This window comes from Athene noctua, chromosome 5, assembly GCF_965140245.1.
Source record: "Athene noctua chromosome 5, bAthNoc1.hap1.1, whole genome shotgun sequence".
NCBI lineage: Eukaryota > Metazoa > Chordata > Aves > Strigiformes > Strigidae > Athene > Athene noctua.
The window spans coordinates 44329503-44349112 of NC_134041.1; the positions used below are offsets into that span (position 1 = coordinate 44329503).

At 40.5% G+C, this 19610-nt stretch overlaps 1 protein-coding gene across 9 annotated transcripts in view; it reads left to right on the forward strand.

Annotated features, from left to right (window-relative positions):
- Window positions 1–19610, forward strand: part of USP54 (ubiquitin specific peptidase 54) — a 110982-nt gene extending 91372 nt beyond the window's left edge. For 6 of the 9 annotated variants that reach the window (XM_074907259.1, XM_074907260.1, XM_074907261.1 and 3 more), the window contains 10 exons: window positions 1289–1523; window positions 2351–2490; window positions 3616–3789; window positions 6788–6907; window positions 8059–8251; window positions 10546–12002; window positions 14332–14450; window positions 15580–15720; window positions 17246–17432; window positions 18170–19610. In XM_074907259.1, the coding sequence (XP_074763360.1) occupies window positions 1289–1523; window positions 2351–2490; window positions 3616–3789; window positions 6788–6907; window positions 8059–8251; window positions 10546–12002; window positions 14332–14450; window positions 15580–15720; window positions 17246–17432; window positions 18170–18828 (3425 nt within the window). In that variant the 3' untranslated portion in view covers window positions 18829–19610. Of the gene's footprint in view, window positions 1–1288; window positions 1524–2350; window positions 2491–3615; window positions 3790–6787; window positions 6908–8058; window positions 8252–10545; window positions 12003–14331; window positions 14451–15579; window positions 15721–17245; window positions 17433–18169 lie in introns of those variants that run through there. The other 3 variants (XM_074907265.1, XM_074907266.1, XM_074907267.1) reach the window with 3 other exon arrangements.

The following is a 19610-nucleotide window of genomic DNA, read 5'->3' on the forward strand; positions in this document are numbered from 1 at the left end:
CATGTAAGAAAATAATAAGGGAAGGATTACTGTCTGTGCTGCTTAGATGGATACAGGGCTAGACTGCTCAGTATCTCTAAGTTCATCCCTTGGAATGGCCTTTTGTACCGGTCTGCTTTTTTCTCTGGCTCATCATGGTGTTTTTGCATGATGGCTCAGACTATGGTGCAGTGAGTATCTTATCCTCACAAGAACTCAGCATTGATACATAAGAGCCTGGCAGGCAGTGCTGATTTATGTGGGACTATTTTACACCATAGCAGCTGTGCAACCTGCACATAGAGAATTCGTCCTCAGCTCTGCTGTTTTTGAAGGTCACAAAATCTGTTGCGAAACAACTTTGGGTACCTTCTGTTGCCCCTGCCCCAGCCTCCCACTTCCCTTTCTCTGGTCTGTAAATGAATGTAACAGGTAGTTTGCTCCCTATCAAGAGGAAGGTTCTCCTGAAGATGTAAAAGCTGTGGAGAGCGGATGTTTACTAGTTCCTGGGTTTTATGCTGTTATGCTACTGGAGCTGCTGCGGTTCCATCTTAGAGTGCTTGAAGGACAGTGTGTGGATGAGAAGGGTGAGGCTTGTGTGACTGACAGGGGAGTTATGGTTAGTGAGGATGCTGTTCCAGAAATCTGGGGGCCTGGAGAGAGGGAGGGACAGATGATCCACTAGGAGCAGCTAAAGACTGAAAACGATTGGGCAGCATAAAGGAATGCATATAGGGAACGTGAAGGGAGAAGAGAACACAGCTCCAGGGAAGGAAGCAAGGGAAGCAAACAAGAGGCAAGTTGTGAAATCAGTAAGGAAGAATTAAAAAAAAGTTGTCCTGTCCTCTATGAACTAATGTTATGTAAACCTCATCATATTGTAAATGGCAAAATAAATAATGCAAAAAGTGCAGCGACTGAAGTAGATATGACAGAGTATGATAATAAATATAAACTGGAAATGCAGTTGGGTATACTGCAAAATGATCTTGTACAAATACAAATTATGTATTACGGGGATGAAGAGATTTTCTTTCCAGACTTGATTGTTAACTGGAAGAGAATATGGTAAGTTATACTAAAGGGGAGAGACTAAAAACCAAATTTATTGAATAGGTTATTGCTTAGTATTACTAGGAATGCTGTAAAGTATTAGGTTTTTTCTGCTTAATATTGCTAGTTTTACACTAAATTAAAGGCAGCACTTCTGGTTTAAGCATGGTTGAGAAGCTAACAGAAGTATAGATGATTTGCTGGTATTGAAGCTTGGATCTTCTACCAATCTATTTTTTTTTTTTTGTCTTGACAGGTAAAGAGTTGATTGAGAATGAGGTGAAGGAACATGCTGTTCAAGAAACAAGATCAAGCCAGTCAAATGTCAGATACAAGCATGGTGTGCTAGGCCGGGGCACCCAGCATCATATGGTGGATCAACATCCACATCTAATACAGAGGATGGAGTCTGGCTATGAAAGCAGTGAACGCAACAGCAACAGCCCAGTTAGTCTGGACATGCCCTTGTCTGAAAGCTCAAGTACCCACAGGTAGATTTCAACAAACTTAATTTTTGAAGTGATTGAAGTCTTGATTTCTTTTTTGTAGTTACATAATGGTGTAGAACTTTTTTTTTTTAAAGTGTAAAATGGCACCTCTAGCTTGGGGCAGGGGAAAAATAGGGAAATAAGAATCTGAGTGAGTTTGGTTCCTTTTCTTGTCAGTATATTGATAGCTTACTGCTTATGAGAAGGAAAAGAAATGGGGTTCAGTTGAATGAGAAATGTTGAGTAAAATGGTGCATCTGAAATAATTATACCCCTCATCTGTGACTTAAAAACTCAACTAAAATATCAGACTTTGTGCTTGAACGGCTCAGACCTTTTTGTTTCAGTTAAAACATTGCTTGATAGCAACCTTGTAAAAAATGAGAAATCAATAGTCTTGTAAAGAAATCTTTGATATTTTCAGTCTGAAAGGTTCACTGAAGTCTTGCAAGACACTTGCAGTATTTATATGCAAAAATAAATAGGCAGCACCATGTGTTTCTCTCCTTGGCTTAAGAAGCTCTAGACAATCACGGTCTGAGACTGTTTATGGCCAGAATAGTAGATTTTCAGCTGTGAGAATCCGTTGAGAACAGCTATCAGACCACAGTTTTAATATGCATTGCATACTCTTATGGAGGAGAATAGGATTATTGTCCTCCCCCTTGTTAATTTTCTCTTTCCCTGTTTCTCTCAAGATTTTCTTATGGTAGACTTTTTTAAAGTTAAATTAAAATTCAAGTATTTATGTGATGATTAAAAAAAGGTAGATATAATTTCTCCTGGAGAGATTTGTAAAATGGTAAACTATAATTACTTTTTTCTTGAAGGGATGTTCATATGAAACGAGCAGGTGGATTGGTTCCTGCCTGGCGTAACATCCCAAAATCTCACAGTAGCAGCATCTTGGAAGTGGAGTCTACTTCATCAATTGCGAGTTGGGCAAACAGCCCACGCACCATTGGAAATGGTAAGATACACCTCCTTGGTAGCAGTTGTTTTGCAGGGTAAATTGTTTTGGAGTTGTTCTTTACTTCCTGGATGTTTTATATTCACAGTGAAACTATGAGGAAATGGAAAGGAAACATTTGAGGAACATAGTTTTACAAGATATAACTTAGAAGATTTACCAAAGGGGGTTGCAAAAAGCTTTGTTAAATACTTCTTTGATCGTGTTGCTCTGGCATATTTTCTGAGCATTGACTTAACTGATAAAGTAAAGCTATTTTTCCTGTTATATTTGCCATAACTCACTATTCTGCCATCAGTAGAAAATGCCTTTCCAAACATAACTCATAATAACTTGGTGGGATTGACGAGTCCTAAAAACAAGCTCATAATGTTATACAAAATTCAAAATTGTCAGATATGAGAATTGATATTTACAAGATGTTTGGGCTAAGACTGAGCTTTTCTACGGATATGCATTCTGATTATGTGTCATTCTGAGCAAATATTCTGGAGAATGGGGAAGGGAAAAGGGAGGAGGGGAGACACTTCTTGAATACAGGTCATAGTTGAAGTGAGAATGATGACTGATTTCTGCTGTGTTGACTAGGGTATTGATATGCTTTATTTTCCTCCCATCTTCATCTGCTTATGCAGTTGGATGAAAAGCATCTCAGTTGAAATCCATTTTGCTTACTAAAGCTAATGATCTGGCTAATTTGACATAGCATTATTTACAAATTATAAACACAATAAGAGGCCTCAGGATTTCAGAATCTTTTTAGGATTATCTCTTCCAATAATTCTCCCTGTTCCGTTTGCTGTTTCTTGGGTCAGTGCATGCAGGGTGGGCTGTGCTGCAGGGGAGCTTGAAGCAATACTGCAGCATTTGTGCCAGTCACTGACACAGAGAAGGCAGTTGGAAACCAAATGGCTTGGGCAGGGTTTTTAAAGTAAAATTTAACAAAGCAGAATTTGTGATCTGAAATTCTGTGGTCTTGGCTTGGTCAGTCTGTTATTTTCTAATGTTAATTGTCTTCTCCATTAATATTTCTTTGTCTTTTAATGAATACTTTCTTGAAGAGAGTTTACTATCAAAAAAGGGGTGGTTTTGTTGGTTTATTTTGCTTTTTTGGTTTTTTGGAAGGTGGGGAGATGTTTGTCCCTTTGAAGAGTGAACTGGATGAATTGCAAGAGGAGGTGGCAAGGAGAGCGCATGAACAAGAACTACGCAGAAAAAGAGAAAAGGAAATGGAGGCAGCAATGGGCTTTAATCCCCGTCCCAGCAGGTTCATGGATCTAGATGAACTGCAGAATCAGGGTAACTTTTTGAATACAGTATATTCTGCAGTGCTGAAGTTTTTTGAACTTTGCACTTAATTTCCTACTGTATGGGTCTTTCTCTCCCCCTCCATTACAGTTTTGTACCTGCAGTTAGTGAAAGACCATTAATTTCAAACCTATAGGATGAGAAAAAACCTGTGGTTGGTATTTTGACCAAATTCCTTCTTAAATGACACAACAAAGTAATTCAGAGGTATTTTAATGTATCAGGTGTTTTAATAATTTGCACCTTTCCATTTTTACGGTAATATGCACCGTTATTAGTATTGATATATAGATCTAGCTATAAGGCTTCAACCAACATCTTGGAATGAGCACAGTTGTTTGTACCTTTCAGATTCCACAGGTCCGCTTGCAGCATAGCTTGTTCATTTAGGCCATTGTTTGGTTTCTGATTATTTCTGGTAGCATCACTGCCTTAAGCAGTTCTGCTTGTTCCTGCCCTTTGCTTTCCACTCTTCCTGCCCAACTGTGCAGCCACAGCACAGGCATGAGAACAAGTACTGTGGCAGTCTTAAGCTGGATCTAATTGAAAATCTGAGCTGAGTTTTTCTGAGGAAGAAGAGTTGAAAAAAAAAGCGAAATACTAAGTTAGATTGTCTCTTCCATGACTCCTCATGTTTCTGGCAGAGGATAGCAGCAGAAGAGGTTTAATTGGAAGGATGGAGCTGCAGAGATAACCTGGTGACAGGATTCACATGTATTGTTTTTGTTTTAGCCCTAAATCTCCATCAGCCAGTAAGGGGAATCAGAGAGAAGGTGGGATGGAGTGCACTGACCCAGATGAGAGTGAAGCCTGAAGCCTGGTAGAGGACTTTACTGGGGGGTTGTTGGTGGGTCACCAGAGCCAAGGAAGGTGTAGTGAACACCTAGGCTCTGCTCCCACAAATGCATGCACGACTAGGGCAAACCCACTGTGGCCTCCTGTGTTGCCAGACCTCCCAGTGTCCCCATGCTGCTTGCTCAGACCTCCTGTAGGCAAGAGTTGAGGTGCTGGTCTGCTGCTACAGGACAGAGAAGAAGGAGAGTTGCACCCCATGGCAGTCCAAGCTCTGGGGACAATACAGATAATGCTCTGCAGCCTACAGCCATGCCAACTGCTCAGTAGCCAGAATGTCATTGTCAGTGGCAGCTGAAAAATATGATCTCTGTAAGAATGTTTGACTGTGGGAATGTTTTTATAATTTTTGATGACCATCAGTGCGCCATTTAGTTATTGTTTACAGTCCTGCTGTGACCTGCCAGTAACCAGGTGAAAATTTCCAATGTACCAGAGCAGATGGAAATCTTTTTTTATTAGCATTAGTGTTTACTTTTGGTAACATAAACACTAATGATGTCAAAATAGAAAAGTAAATCTCCTTTGTTGAGCATGAAGATGTCTCTTCTTTTCTTGCCTGAAAGAAAATAGCATATTCTCAAAGATGTTATCCTTCTTGTTGTATTAGTTGGTAGAAGCAAAAATTGCATAGCTTTTCCTTGTTAAAAAGAAAATAAACTAGAATAATGCTTAATCAAAAAAGACTTTAGTAGAATGTTTAAGGAGTTTACAGGCATTGACATGAGATCTGGAAAAGTTTTTGTTTATTCCTCTTAAGTCTTTCCCCACCTTAGTCAGAGATGCAATAGCTTAACATTAACAGACTGCTTGACTGTCTGGAAGGCTTGCTTGTATGCAGAACTCCAGAACACTTGACTCATTTTCCCCTCAAGTAAACTGCTAAATTCATGCAAAGAAAGCTAACTTCAGTATACAGGCCTTGATTACAAGCCTCAGTAGCTTTGATTTTGAAACTGAATGTGCTGCTTGATTAACTCACTGCTCTAACAACTCTCACTTCTCTCTGCAGTACTTGCTTTTCATGTGAGTTCTTCAGGGTTTATGGTATAAGAGCATTTGTGTTTGCATCTGTGCACAAGGGTGTTGGAGAGTAGGCTAGGCCACAGCATATGTTATGCAAGCTGAGAAAACATAATTTATTGTTGGCTGATAGAGATACTCATGTTCTCTACCACAATGACAGAGACATTCCATTAAAAAACCCCACCCCTAAACAAATCAAAAAGTCAAGTTTTAGTTTCTGTTTTCCCCTGCCTTATTTGAATATGTATATCTTGGTTCATAACTTGCACAATGCCTCATAGGTGACACTGGATTGTTTGGCATTTCCTCCTTGCAGAAATGGATTTTCTGATGTCAGGACACAGTAGCATCATCGTTCTCTTTTGTGTCCAAGGATGATTTATCCTTCTCTTCTCCAACACTGTTTTCTAAATAGTTGCAAAAAGAATTTTTTATAATTGCTCCTTTCTTCTCAGCTTCTTAAACCTGTCTTTTTCCTTCTTCAGTGCTGCAAGACCACTAGGTTGTCATATTTATTATGTCTCTTTCAGCAGTTAAACACGTTTGTAGAAGTATTTCATGCAGGTATTTACACTCGCACTCAAGTCTGAGTTCTGTTCCCCAGACGTCTCAGTTGTTTCAGTTTGTCTCCATTTTGTATGGAAGTAATTGTCTATCTGAAGAGACAGATGATTTTTGACAGGGGACTTAATGTATAAGGAAAGCCCTGACCTGCTATATTTCTTATATACTGATATATTTTGCTTTAGATTTAATTTAGATTAATTTTTACTTGACACAAGTCATCTGATTTGACTGTGATTTGTCTATACCATCTTGTACTGATTTAGACTGTTGAAAATAATATAATAAGCCAGTACAATTTTCTCAAGTAACCAAAATTTGAGGGGGAAAAAGTCTGGTTTCACATTGTTTTACTGTGTGGATGTCAAGCATATCAAGGTGCTCCAGTTGTACTTCTTCTTAGGGAAGGTTAGGTGGTGCTGCCTGGGATATGTGCAGCCTCTGTGAGACTCCATATGTGGAAGATTTTGGCAGTCACGAATGGAATGAGGGTAAGTGAGGGTTCTGCAATGAATGAAACCAAAATGAAAGGTGCTGCCCATTGCAGGGAGGAGTGATGGCTTTGAGAAGTCGATGCAGGAGGCAGACTCAATCTTTGAAGAGTCGCTGAATCAGGAGCAGAAGGGGGATTGTGCTGCAGCTTTGGCTCTCTGTAACGAAGCTATATGTAAGTAATTCTAACCGCCTGAGCTATTGCGCTTTTGACAGTTTACTAATATCAAAGAAGAAAGTCTGAAACATTGAATCATGTTAAATGGTTAGGTAGTAATATGGGGATCCAGCTGGTCTTTAGAAACATGCAGGGAGACAGAATCTTACCTTTTTACAAGCATTCCCTTTTGGGGATTTTAGTCCTATTCCTCTTCATCTCTGTCTTTTTCATGTTTTCATCTGTTTTTTGTTGTTCCCTCCAGCACTATGGCAGTAACAGCACTGGGGTGCTGATGTGCCCCTTTTGGTGCTAAATGGTGCATTTCAGCAAGCACCTAGTAGGTAACTCCCCCTGCCACTTGGTACTCAATTAACAATTTGTCCCCATTCTCAGGCCAAATTACAAAGGGCATTAAGCTCCCCTGTTTCTTATGGAGAGGGTATCATAGAAAGAAAATGGTAGCTCACTCTTGAGTCCTTCGGATTAACACAAATGAGCTATGCTGCAGAAAAAAGCATTAGGACATTGAAGTGCTTAAATGCATTGTGACCTTTGAGAATGTGTGCTATGTGATTTCATTTCATTTTCTATCTTTTTCCATTATGACTGGCTGGCTGTCTCACCCCATGCTCCCCTCTGTATAGAATGGCTGCAGACAGAGTGGGTAGCTCCTGTGCATTTACATTTATAAATTGGCTCTTATGGACTGCAGAATAAAGGGTGCAGCATACAGCTGTTGATAGCTCCATTAGCTTTCATTCCAGCAAGGTATTTGCTGAATCTCAAATCCAAGCTGGGTATTCCTGCACTTAAAGGGAGTCCCAGGTATGGAGGATACAGGAGAAGGGTAGGTGACAGAATGAAGCATCAGTGTGGTAGGGTTCGAAAGAGCCTGTGTGAAGGGGATGAGAAGTTGGGCCAAAACATGGATAATTTTTTTTTTTATATACTTTATTTTAGTTTAGTTTCAATTAACGTGTTTGGACACCTGGCTAAGCTGAATGTGCATTAATGGAAACAATAGCATCCTTGTGAACTCTTTTGTGGCAGTATTTGCATGGTCCATGTTTTATGTTCTTGCTGCATCTTTTTTCTTTTTTTTTTTCTTTTTCAATTTTATTCCTTTTTTCTGTTTGTTTTCTGCTATGTTTTCTTTTGCATTTTAGCTAAACTAAGACTTGCCATGCATGATGCCAGCGCTAGCACTCACAGCAGAGCCCTAGTCGATAAGAAGCTGCAAATCAGTGTCCGAAAAGCCCGGAGTCTCCAGGATCGCATGCAGCACCAACAGCCATCGCAGCCGCTGCCGCCGCCAACCTGCCACCCACCACAGGGCGGCACCATGGCCCAGTCTACAAGGTAGTCTCAAGTATATCACCTAGACCCAGATCTGAGCTGCGTCTGTGAGCAGTGCAGTCTGGAAAGAAATAGGAAACTATATATATGCCCCTGGATAGTCCAAATCCTACAGTGTTACTTCTTATTCCTTTCTTCTTTAGGTTAAATCCTATTATAAGATGGTCAGCTATTGCCCCCCCCACCCCCACTTCAACAGTTCAATGTGCACGTGTTCAGAATGATCTGTGACAGACAATTGTAGCAGTCAGTGCCTGGCAGCATCAGTGTTTCAGCACCAAGGGAAAGAATACAATAGGCAATAACCTGGGTTAGAAGGGGGGCTGTGTTAGGATGAAATGTGCAACTGTTTATAATCAGGAGCTGTTTCAGGACTCAGTAAAAATATTGCTATAATTGCTTTTATGTTGGGAACAGCAACCAGTGTGTGTTAGTGTTCTGTAGTTTGAAAAGTGTCAAGTACACTGATCTTTTCTTTCTAGTCCACTTCTCTAGTTGTGCACTGGTACAACTCTTGGATCCAGATCCTGATTCTGTCACCTTGACTACTTTCCCTGATGCTGTATCATTCTTCATTTTCTTTCTGTGCTTCCCAGCATCCTGTAGCCTGACTTAGCAGCCTTTTCAGCATCTCTTCATGATTCTTTCTTCCATACTACTTTAACTATAGCATAATTAACTCTGCTGTAACCGATCCTTTATTCCTACCCTCTTCAGCATGCAGCTTATTCCTTCTTTCTTCCCATACCATTCCATCCTAGCACTAGACCATCCCTATCCAATTTCTAGGCTGTTTCTTGAACTGTTACCTTTCTTACCTCTCCCCTTTCTTACATGTTGTATTATCAGAAGTTTAGATGAAATCTCAGATGGGAATCTTTTTTCTTTTCCATTTTTTGAAATGCCACATACAGCTATATACTGAAACTCAGTTAATTTGCACACCTGCCAGGCTATAGTTCATAATGTTCTTTTCTTTTCCTGCAGTAGCTGAATTATATGTAATGAGGGCTGATCTTTTTGTCAATCAGGGATCCATTATATCCTCTTTTACAGGAGAAATGCAGAGCCCCAATTATGCATTTTAGCAGATGCTAACAAAATGAAATAAAGGAACTTTCTTAACTAATTTTGTTAATGCTGAACTTGCTTATTGCTGCTCTGTGAAAAGAACATTACTTTTGCAAAAAGTTATATCCAACCAAATGTTAATATTTGTATTGTAGAATAGTTTGGGTTGGAATGGACCTTAAAGGTCATCTAGTTCCAACCCCCCTGCCATGGGCAGGGACACCTTCCACTAGAAGCCAATGAAAAGAATCTTTTTTTAGCCAGAGTTCTGTACTCTTGATATAAATAACATTGTAGGCAGTGCAAAGTTTGCAATTACTCATGGACAAGGTCATTCTGCTACACATATCAACTAGGTCTTCATGATAGCTTTCATTGTATGCATCTCAAGAATGAAACAAAGCAATGATGTTACAGTTTCCTTAAGTTCTCTGTTGGAGCTGTTTGTAGCCTGTTGTTTTCTCACAGGCACATGGACTTGGTACTGGTTTTTGTGTCCGTATTTTAGAATGCTAACTAATGCAGAAAAATGCCAAGAACATGTATGACCCCAGGATATAATTGTCTTGCATTGGTACGTAAAAGAATACAAATTACGTTTAGAAGTATATGTAGAATACAGATTATTAAAAAATAATAGCTATCTATTTAGCTTAAACTTTATTTAATGTGTTGGATAAATATCTCAAAGATCAGAATACAGAGATGATACAAGGGAAATTTCAACATGTTCCTTCCATTTGTCAAGTCATTCTTCATGAAGTTGCCTGGAGAGAGGGAACCTTATGGAAATATTGTCAGTTCATGTTCAGATCATGAACACGTCCAAAGTCTTTTCAAAAACATCTCACATGTTAATGTTGGAAACAGTTGTTTTGTTTTATATAAATACTATTTTTACTGTTCTAACAGTTATCCCTACCCATGCACTCAGTCTGCTGATTAAAGTGCCTAGGCTGCTATACAAGAGTACATAGAGCCTAACTGTGGCAAAATACTCTTAAAAATGTGAAATGGATTCAGTAGATCAGTTATACAAGGAAATCAGAGTTAGAAGCAAAGGACTAACATGTATCTATCTACTGAATTAATGTGAAGTCTTCATCAGAATACGATTAGCAAAGAAAAGTGTGTTGAGGTATATGTCACCTAGTGAAAGTTTTGTACCCTAGGGATAAACGTAAGCAATGACTACTGCTAATCATTTACCCTTCTGTGTGTTTTAGTGAACAGACTGGCCCGCTCCAAGTACTGCTGAGCCAGGAGGTACCACTGGAACCCAACAAAGAAGTGGAATTTGGGTCCAGTTCTTTCTTCCACCCACCTGCTTCCTGCCATGAATTGCACTCATCATTATATCCAGAGTCTTCCTCCTTGCCCCCTTCTGAAAGCAATCCATCCAACAAGATCTCTCCAAACTTCCAGTCTGCTTCTGCTGATTTTCATGACCAAGTTCCCTCTTTTCCCTATAGGCGAGGGTTGGCAGAGAGGTCTTCAAGAACTGAGAATGATGCCCACCATAGTGTGGATTTTGCTGACTCCACAGCCACAGGGCCAAAAGACTATAGGGAATGCTGCAGTAGCAGCAAGTTAGAAGAGGTTCATAACATAACGCCTATTCTCACACCTCAGTACAAATCCAAGGCCAACACAGTAAACTCTGGGTCTTTGCCTACACTGTTTCCCTGTCCACATCCACCACAAGCAGCATCTCCTGAAAAGGACAGCCAGCACAGTCCTTGTTCCAAACTTGCAAGCTCTCCTGTGCGGCCCAGCATTGATCATTTAGGGACCTATCATGCAGTGACCCCTGCAACTTCATCCCCTCCACGGCAGTACTCCTTGGATCCTTTGCAGAAAACAAATAAATACTCCAGAGCAAACAGCCATGAGATTTTATTACCCTCACAGGAAGAATATGGCACAGCAGAAGGTTGCAAATCTGAGGCTTTTAGTACAAAGGGACATGTTCGCTCCTTGGCAGAGCAGTTTCAGAAAATGCATGCAGCCTCCCAGAGAAAAGGTACTCATGAAAAAGGCTGGACTGCTTCAGTGTGTCAGGATGAGAAGTCTCCAAAGTTAACACAAAAATCTTTCATCAACCCTTCATCCTCTGGTTACAGACAGCTAATCAATCAAAATCAAGAGAACAAAAGCCAGTCTTCTGAAAAATTACACGCAACTGTGGATATTAGGGACGAGGTAGTTTCTTTGGAGGGTTTTAGTGCCCAACATTTTGCTTCTAAGAGTATTTCTTCTCACAGTGAAGAGCTGTGTAGAAGAGGTGGACAGAATATAGCAGACCCCGCACCCTTCATGGAAAGGCACTGTCATGATGGAGGAATGAAGCAGGTGGATGATGGAGCTACTAGTAGCATGGTTGCCTCTATGCCTGTGGACCATTGGGTGGATAATGTTACTAGGTATTACAGTTCTCAGAAGGCTAATAAGAATACTGAATGGCTTCCTGTACCTGGGAGGAGTCCACCCCTTTCTGATCAGAGAGCAGTTGGAGATGACTTGAGCAGGATCCCAGTACATCTGCATCCACAGTGGAATCAAGACACAGAACAGGAGCTCTCAGAACTGGAATCCCTCTATCAGACTAGTCTGCAGGCATCTCAGGCCACTAGGCCTTTCTTGGGAAGACAGGACAGTGCTAGGTATCCATTTGACCAATCAGGTAAGAATGATGCAGCTATTTTTCTTGGTTGACCTGTGTACTCCAATATAGGTGAAGGTACGTTTTCCAGTTGATTTAGTTAAATGGGCATGAATTTGTGCACAGATGCAGAAGGATTCAGGTTGTGGACTCTGAAAACATTCTGACTATACAGGTAGAGAAGCAGTGTGATAGCACTGCCTGGGGAGGCTGCAGAGTAGCTTGGCTGTTGGTCTTGGCAAACAGAGAGCAACATCTGTTAAGAGTAACATAGAAATAATTGATCCTATTTTCAAGCAGGGAGTTAGTTGCTTAGGTCAGACTGCTGAATTTTGCTGTTTGAAAGTCCTACATCACCTCTGGAATTTATTAAGCTGTTTCTGTGCCTGAAGTTAATGTTCTTCACACTTGTGAATTTTAACTGATCGTATTGTATTTGAGAATTCAGTCTGTACCTGGTTGAGGGGATAAGTTTTAAAAGTTGTTTCCAGATCTATGAGAGTTGAACTTGTGTTTTGCTATGGACTGCCTGCTTTAAGTTGTGGAAAATTACTTGTGAAAGCAGCACTGAGTACACAATCTGCACTTAGATCCTTGAGACCTTGTGGCTTAGTTGGTGCCAAAAGAAAACGGATTCTGTTGTTGTTGCTGAGAACATCCAGCTGTAGCTGGAGACATTCAGTCAGAATCTGATGACAGCAGTCCAGTTCCACTTAAGTTGATCTAATCTCCTGCATGAGAGAGGGCAACCTTGATTCTCTGCTTAGCAGAGTAAGTTTCTTTATAATCCATGTCATAGCATTAGAGGTACAAATTTTCTGGTTAAATACAAAGCAGTCTGAAACTTGATGGGTACCAAAGTGATGCATATTTATGTGATATATATTGCAGTACATACACAAAGGTTTTCCCCTGCCCTGCACCTATGGAGGTGGAGCCTCCATTGTTCCTGTGAAATCAAGCCTGGCTGTTACCAGACAGAATGCTGCACTAAACTCTTGAACAGGTTTTTATTCAACAGCTTGAGTTTTCAATGAAACTCTCTTGTCTTGCAGTCCACTGGCAGACCAGGTGACACATCCAAAGGTGGCCATTACCGTTTGTTGTCCTGTTGATTTTCTTTCAGAGTTAGGCAAGGTCTCACTTCACAGCCTTGCAGATACTCTCTTGCATGGGCTTGAATCAGAAGGTCTTATGTGTTCCTACTTAGCTTAGTGATTTTTGGAAGCCCTTTCTGGAAATCTAACAGCATAAAGCCCTGTTGCTTTAGTGTTAGTTGGAGCTTCAGAGTTCTCTCATCAAATGCCCCGTTTCTTATGCTGACACTTTTCTTGTCTGTTTTCCCACTACATATATGAGGGATATGTTATTCTTCTGAAGTGAAGTTTGCGTTTGAGATCTTTACTTCTGGTTTGCTGTGACTTTCAGATGTCTCTTCCTGAGTTCTGCAAATTCTGTATAAAAACAAAGTTTGACCCAGTGCATCTACTGTGATGAACTGGATGAGAATCACCTGTGTGGGTCTAGGACATCTCTTTCTCACTTTCAACTTGAATTACGTATTCATTTGCAAATGCTGGTTTAAGCTTTCTGCCCCATATCAACTGGCTTTGTCAGACCTTTGCTCAGAATAATGGTGAAAATACCCCTGTTTCATTACAGAGATTAAAACAAAGACCCTGATCCTCCAAATGCCACTTCAGTGAAGAAAATGCGTTGTTACCAGTACATCACCTTTCTTCCTTTGTAGACAGATTCCCTGTGACCGTTTTTATTAGGCCACTGATCTGCCTGTCCGTTCCTTGAGAAATTTTAGGATTATAACAGGTTGGTGGGGATGGCACTGAAATGAAGTAACTAGCAATCCTAGTTAAAAATAACGCTTTATGTAACCAGCACAAGAAATGGCTGATGAACTGTAGCATTGGGTGGCAACAAGCAGGTGAATGTGTGGGGAACTTAAAGCTGTCGAGTCTTGTTTATCCTAAGTAACTTTAGGTAACTTCTTCCTGGTAGCTGATTTTCTGTCCCTTTAGGCCCCCTAAACTCTCACCTCGGTGCCAAACAAGTGCTGCTATACATTTAACTCTTAAATAGTTCAATTAATTGCTCCCCAGAAGCCTGCAAAAGGGCTAGTTAAACATGTGCGAGTATCCCGATAGACACTCTCCTGTTGAAATGCTGGTATATATTGATATATATAAATGTTGCTTATATATTGATGCTCAAAGGATCTCTGGTGCCTTCTCATTCTCTGTGTATAGTCTGCCTTTGCGGGAGTCAGATAGTCAGAAATGCACCATAATGTGCAATCAAGTGTTGAATTTAACCGTAGTGTTTTTCTTCTTAGTCTCTGCGAACCTGAATATGAGGAAGCTGCATGCTACAGCTGGTATGGGTCTCTCGAAAACCCCAACAGCAGAGATAGAGCGCAGTCTGTGTGGAGCCACTGTCTCTTCTGTCTCCAAGGTGACATGTTGTTACTTAAGATGTGCTAGAGGGGGGAGTGAAAGAATTTAAAATGGGAGAAGTGAAATATATTATGAAGAAGGTACTGGGGTCATTGATAATAATGTTAGAATTTTAAGTGCAGTCTAGCTCAGGATTAATTATCTCAAAAATGAGTGACTCATGCTACATGCAGCTTGCATGCAATCAAATGATCTAAAATCTGACTTTGAGGAACATGTCCCTGAAAACTTCAAGATCTAGTCTCTTTGAACACATTGACATGAATTGTCTTGCACACAACTCACTGTGATGTTAACACTTGCAAGGGCACAGACTTGTTTTTTTAATACTATGTCGCTATATTTTGAAAGCGGGGAATAATTTTGGTATTTTGCTACAGTTGGTAGTTGGTCATCTTGAAGTGGGAGAAGATGCTTTTCCTTCTTTTTTTCTGGGATAAAATGTTTAAATAACTGGCAGTTACATATCAGTGCCTGTATATGAAAACATTACAAGTATTTTCAAGGGGAAATGACACTTTCTATAGTACTTCAGTACTCATTAAAGGGAGCTTAAATGGCCTTGCTTATATGGAACAAAGGAAAAGAAAGAAGGATTAAACATTTCCCTTGCTAACATAAGATTAACAAGTTTCCAGCACTCATCAAATTATCCTAGATTTTTTTTTTGGTTATGAGAAGATTGTAGTACTTTTATCATAGGATGGCTGTCAGCTGGAGCCATGATTATCTCTACAGGGGCAGTGGTGCCTGTAGCAGCAGCCAGTCCTTTAGGTAGATTCATCCTAGTAGAGGCTTTATATCCTCACTTTAGGTATTTATAAAAGAATAAATCTCACTTAGACAAATCAATCAGTGTATATTTATGAAAGAAAGAAAGACTATAAGGAATAACATTTTAAATCACCAGATCCAAACAGATCCATTTTCTTTAAGTTTTCAAGGTAGTACCTGAATGAAAGATTTCATTCAAAATTCATTTCAAAGGATTCATTTCAAAAAAGAAAAGTTCATGGAGTTTCACTGAAGCATAGTCTGTTAGATTTATCTTGATCTCTTCCCTGTAATTATTATACAAAATTGATATTATGGAGAGCTCTTTCTGAAATGTGTCATGTTGTCTGCAGGTCATGTATTCCAGAGAACATAGCAGGGAACCAGAAGAGGAGGAAATGTATAGTGCAGAGAATTTCCGTCGCATTGCTCGCAGTCTCAGTGGGACAGTCATCTCAAACAGAGAGGAGACCTTGGTCTCTTCTCACAGTTTTGTAAGTAGAATGATGCACAGCTTTCCAAAGAGCCATCATCTGTGTGTAGGGTTGCTGTTTATTCTGTCTGCGTTTAGTTGTAAACAGAAACAGACAGCGGACAACTGAATAATAAGCCATGATGAAAGCTTGTCTTTGTGACCTTTTGTTCTCTTTTTGGAAGAAGAATAAGTTTTTATTTAAGCAACAAAGTCATCTTCTTCAGGAGTCATTGCAGAGTAGTACCTGCTGCAGCTGGTAAGCATGTGAGCTGATATTATTTGCCTATACACAAAGACATCCAGGATAAACATTTTTTCAGTTGACTCTAGAGTATTTTCAGGAAAGCTTCTAATACACCTACAGTTTAGGAAAGATACCACTAACCATGTGGAAGTTTCTGCTCTCTTGTGGGTATATTCAGCAAGTAGCATTTTTAGAGAGTAAACGTAAGCATAAAGGGGAGACAATTCAAGCCAGTTACATACAGGAAGTAACTAAACATAGGGAGATTGATTTTTTAATTATTATTTATTTTTTCTTTTTCCCTCTGTTATTTCTGTTAAGTAGTTCCAGGTGCAAGTTAAAACTGCCAGTGAGGAAAAGAGTAGCAGATTATTGGTGATGTTTAGCAACATAGCCAGATACAACTTGAAGATTTGGCTTGGATTGATTTTTTTCACAAACTGTGCTTAAGGTTTTATTTTAAACCAACTGCATAATAAATGTAGAAGAGTCCCAGTTTCAAAATCAGTTATTTAGACTGGTTGGTCTGATTCTGTCTTTCTGCTGTGTACCATAAGCTACGAATATGTCAACAATGAATGTTTGCTCCTCGGCATGCTTGAGCTGAGGGCTTTAATGCATACCTAGAGTTGCTGGAGAAGCAATTAAAAACCTCCAGCTATCCAAGGCACCCCTCTCTGCTGAAGGTTTTTATCCACGCAACAGAAGCAGCCAATAGGATGGAGGATGGCTGTCAGTCGCCCCTGTTCAAGTTAGTCACCGGACTCAAGCCTGTGATGGTTTTCTATCGTGCCATTCAGCCATCCCTGCTTTGAGTTTGGTACTTTCTAGTAGGGGGAAATGGTACAGCACTGGTAAATACTTCAGCTGCAACAGGGAAATCTGTTCATAGCCTGGAATCAGAGCTTTCAGTAAACCTGCAAGAACATAGGAAGGAAGAATCAGCAATACCCGTCTTCATTTTGTGGCTTGTGTGGCATGGCAGTTTCAGTGCCTGCCCTTGGTCTGTGGATTCAGTCTGTGAACCAAACCTCCATGAGTGGTTTGTGTTTGTTTTGGCTTTTTCTCCTTGGTGTATTTCCAGTCAAATGATCCTCCTAAGTAGCCCACCACTGCAATAAGAGCCGTACTGGATTGATGCAGTTGTTATTTGTATTTGTTTTTCACATACAGATGCATGTTTTTGGTCTGGTGAGTCATCCCTTTCCTTGGATCAAAACCATCTTTCTTTGATTCAGCCCAACTCTGTGTTTACTCATCACTTTATGTTCTTTTCTTCTCCTTTCTCATTTTATAAAAGGAAGCACCAAATATGAGGAAAATGCCAGTGGACATCAGCCACCGTTCTTCCAGCTCCACTTCCCTTCCTTTCCCTCATGATCCTCCTGTGTTTCCCTTTGATCCCCAGCACAGCCCAAACCAGGTGCAGCACCTACCCCATGATGTACTGATGCCCAGCATGGTGGGCAAGGCACGTAAACCGTCAGGTAATCACAGGACTTTTCATCCTCCTTCGTGATCAGAAATATTGCCAAAATACAACTCTTCCGATCTTGTATTTCATAAAGATATTTCACCATCTACTTGAATTCTTCCAGAAATCTGGAAGGATGAATCACATTCTTTCTCTTCTTTGCTGCCCTTTTGAGTTTTTTCTGTGATTCTGTGCTAAGTGGACACAACAAAAGGGAGTAATCTTTATGAAAACATTGTGATGATGTTTTATAAAATCATACTTCCATTTTTGTGAACTATTTTGTTTAGTGTAGAAGTAGCAGTAAGACCCACCACCTTGCTGTCATGTATGAGAGTACTTTCACAAGCTACTCATTCCAGCAAATCACGCATGCAGTTGTGCCAACAGAAATAACTAATTCCTGCATGAGCATTATTTTCCCTATGACAGCCATCAAAACCAGTTTGATCTACCAGACTTAAAATATTTTGTTGGGCTCTTCCTTGATGACAAAAGGGCTATTAAAGAAATCTGAAGTCTGTGACAGCAGCTGTGGTAGGATAAGGAGGAAATGCAGCGAAGAAGGTGAATGCTGTAAAGGGTATGGCTGGCTTTTATTCAGAATTGCATGTCAACCAGTAACTGGAAGTAAGGGTGATTTTGTTTTTCTTTTGTCATCTGTTGGCCACAGGTGAAAATTCTGAGAGGATGACACAAAAAGTGTAACTATGCAAACATTTTTTTTTTTTTTTTTCCCTCCTCCCCTAGGAGATCAGAAGAGCATCCTCCAGAAACTTTTGGTTGTGCCTGACAGGGGTGAAACTTTCCAAGGTGAAGACTACGCAGGTGTGGCACTGAGCTATGGAAGTCTCCCTTGTGCACCCAAAGGCACCCTCTCCCAGGGGCAAAAGCCTCTTGTTAATCCATATTTAGGAGGTGGAGCATCAAATGTCTCTGGCCACTGGCTGAACACGAGCTGCCCTGCCAGGCAAACAGCCACGTTACCAGATAAACGAACAACACTCTGGGGGAAACATGCTGGCCAGCCAGGCAAGAGTTTACAGGAAGGCTTCCTCCAGCAGCCTTCACAGCATCAAACGTGTGAATCTTATGCCAGCAGATGCAGGCTACCAGCCAGCATAGACTACAGCACTTTAAGAATACCACATGAGACTTCTTGGGATCCCGGTGCCTCCCAAGGTTGTCCTGTGCCCCCTTCTTATGTTAAGGCCCCGGGTCCAAGGAGAGTTGATATGCCCCCAGAAGATGACTGGCGACAGAACAGCTACACCCCTCAGCCTGGCAGAAGGCGGATGCTGCCAGTGCATATGATGGATGGGACTTTTTCTTCTGCTTCGGAGGTTCACAGAGATATGCTGGCTCGAGGAGCAGTGGCTACTGGCACCATGCAAAATAATGGCTGGTGAGATCTCCTCCACTCCATATGCCCTAATAAACCACTCTGTGAACAGACTATAGCTGTTGTCAGAGGATGGATTACATGGAGATAGCAAACTCTTCCAATTGGTATCTGTGACAGTTTTGTCTTAAAATGTAGCTATACAGTATGTGGAAACTAATTGCACTGTATTTCATTTCTGACACTACTGAACTGGTGTCTGGATGGGGAATTGTAGCTCTTCTAGTCCTGGCCTCTCCTAGCGAAAAAAATTCTATAGGAATGGTAAGCTTCAGGGGCACTGGTTTACGGGTAAGTTCAGAAGTACACGCATGTTTTGAAGGAAGACAGCCACTAACAAAAGGACATTTTTAAGGACTCTTTTTCATTAAATGTAGCTTTGGTAAATTCTTCACATAAAAAACCCAACCCTTTGGTTTTCCTCTCCTACCACTCTCCTGTTCGTTCCTAGGGGAAAAAAATACCTGACCCACCTTCCAGGTTCCAGTAAATCTGCACTTGGCAGGCTAGCAGTTATTAAAGCAAACCCAGTTTTCAGTGTGCTGAGATCTTGGGCAGAGATCATAGCTGTAGTTGCTGCTGAGGAAGTGGCAGGGAGACATTCTTCACTAAATCAGAATTTTCCCCACTTCCTTAAGGCAAACTAACAATGCTTCAAACAGAAAAGACTGTTAATGCTGCACGCTTAATTACACCAATGTAAACACAGAATAAGTTTAACTATTTTAGTGTCAAACATACTTGCTTTTGTAAGTATTTTTCAAATAAATCTATGAAAATAGTTCTATT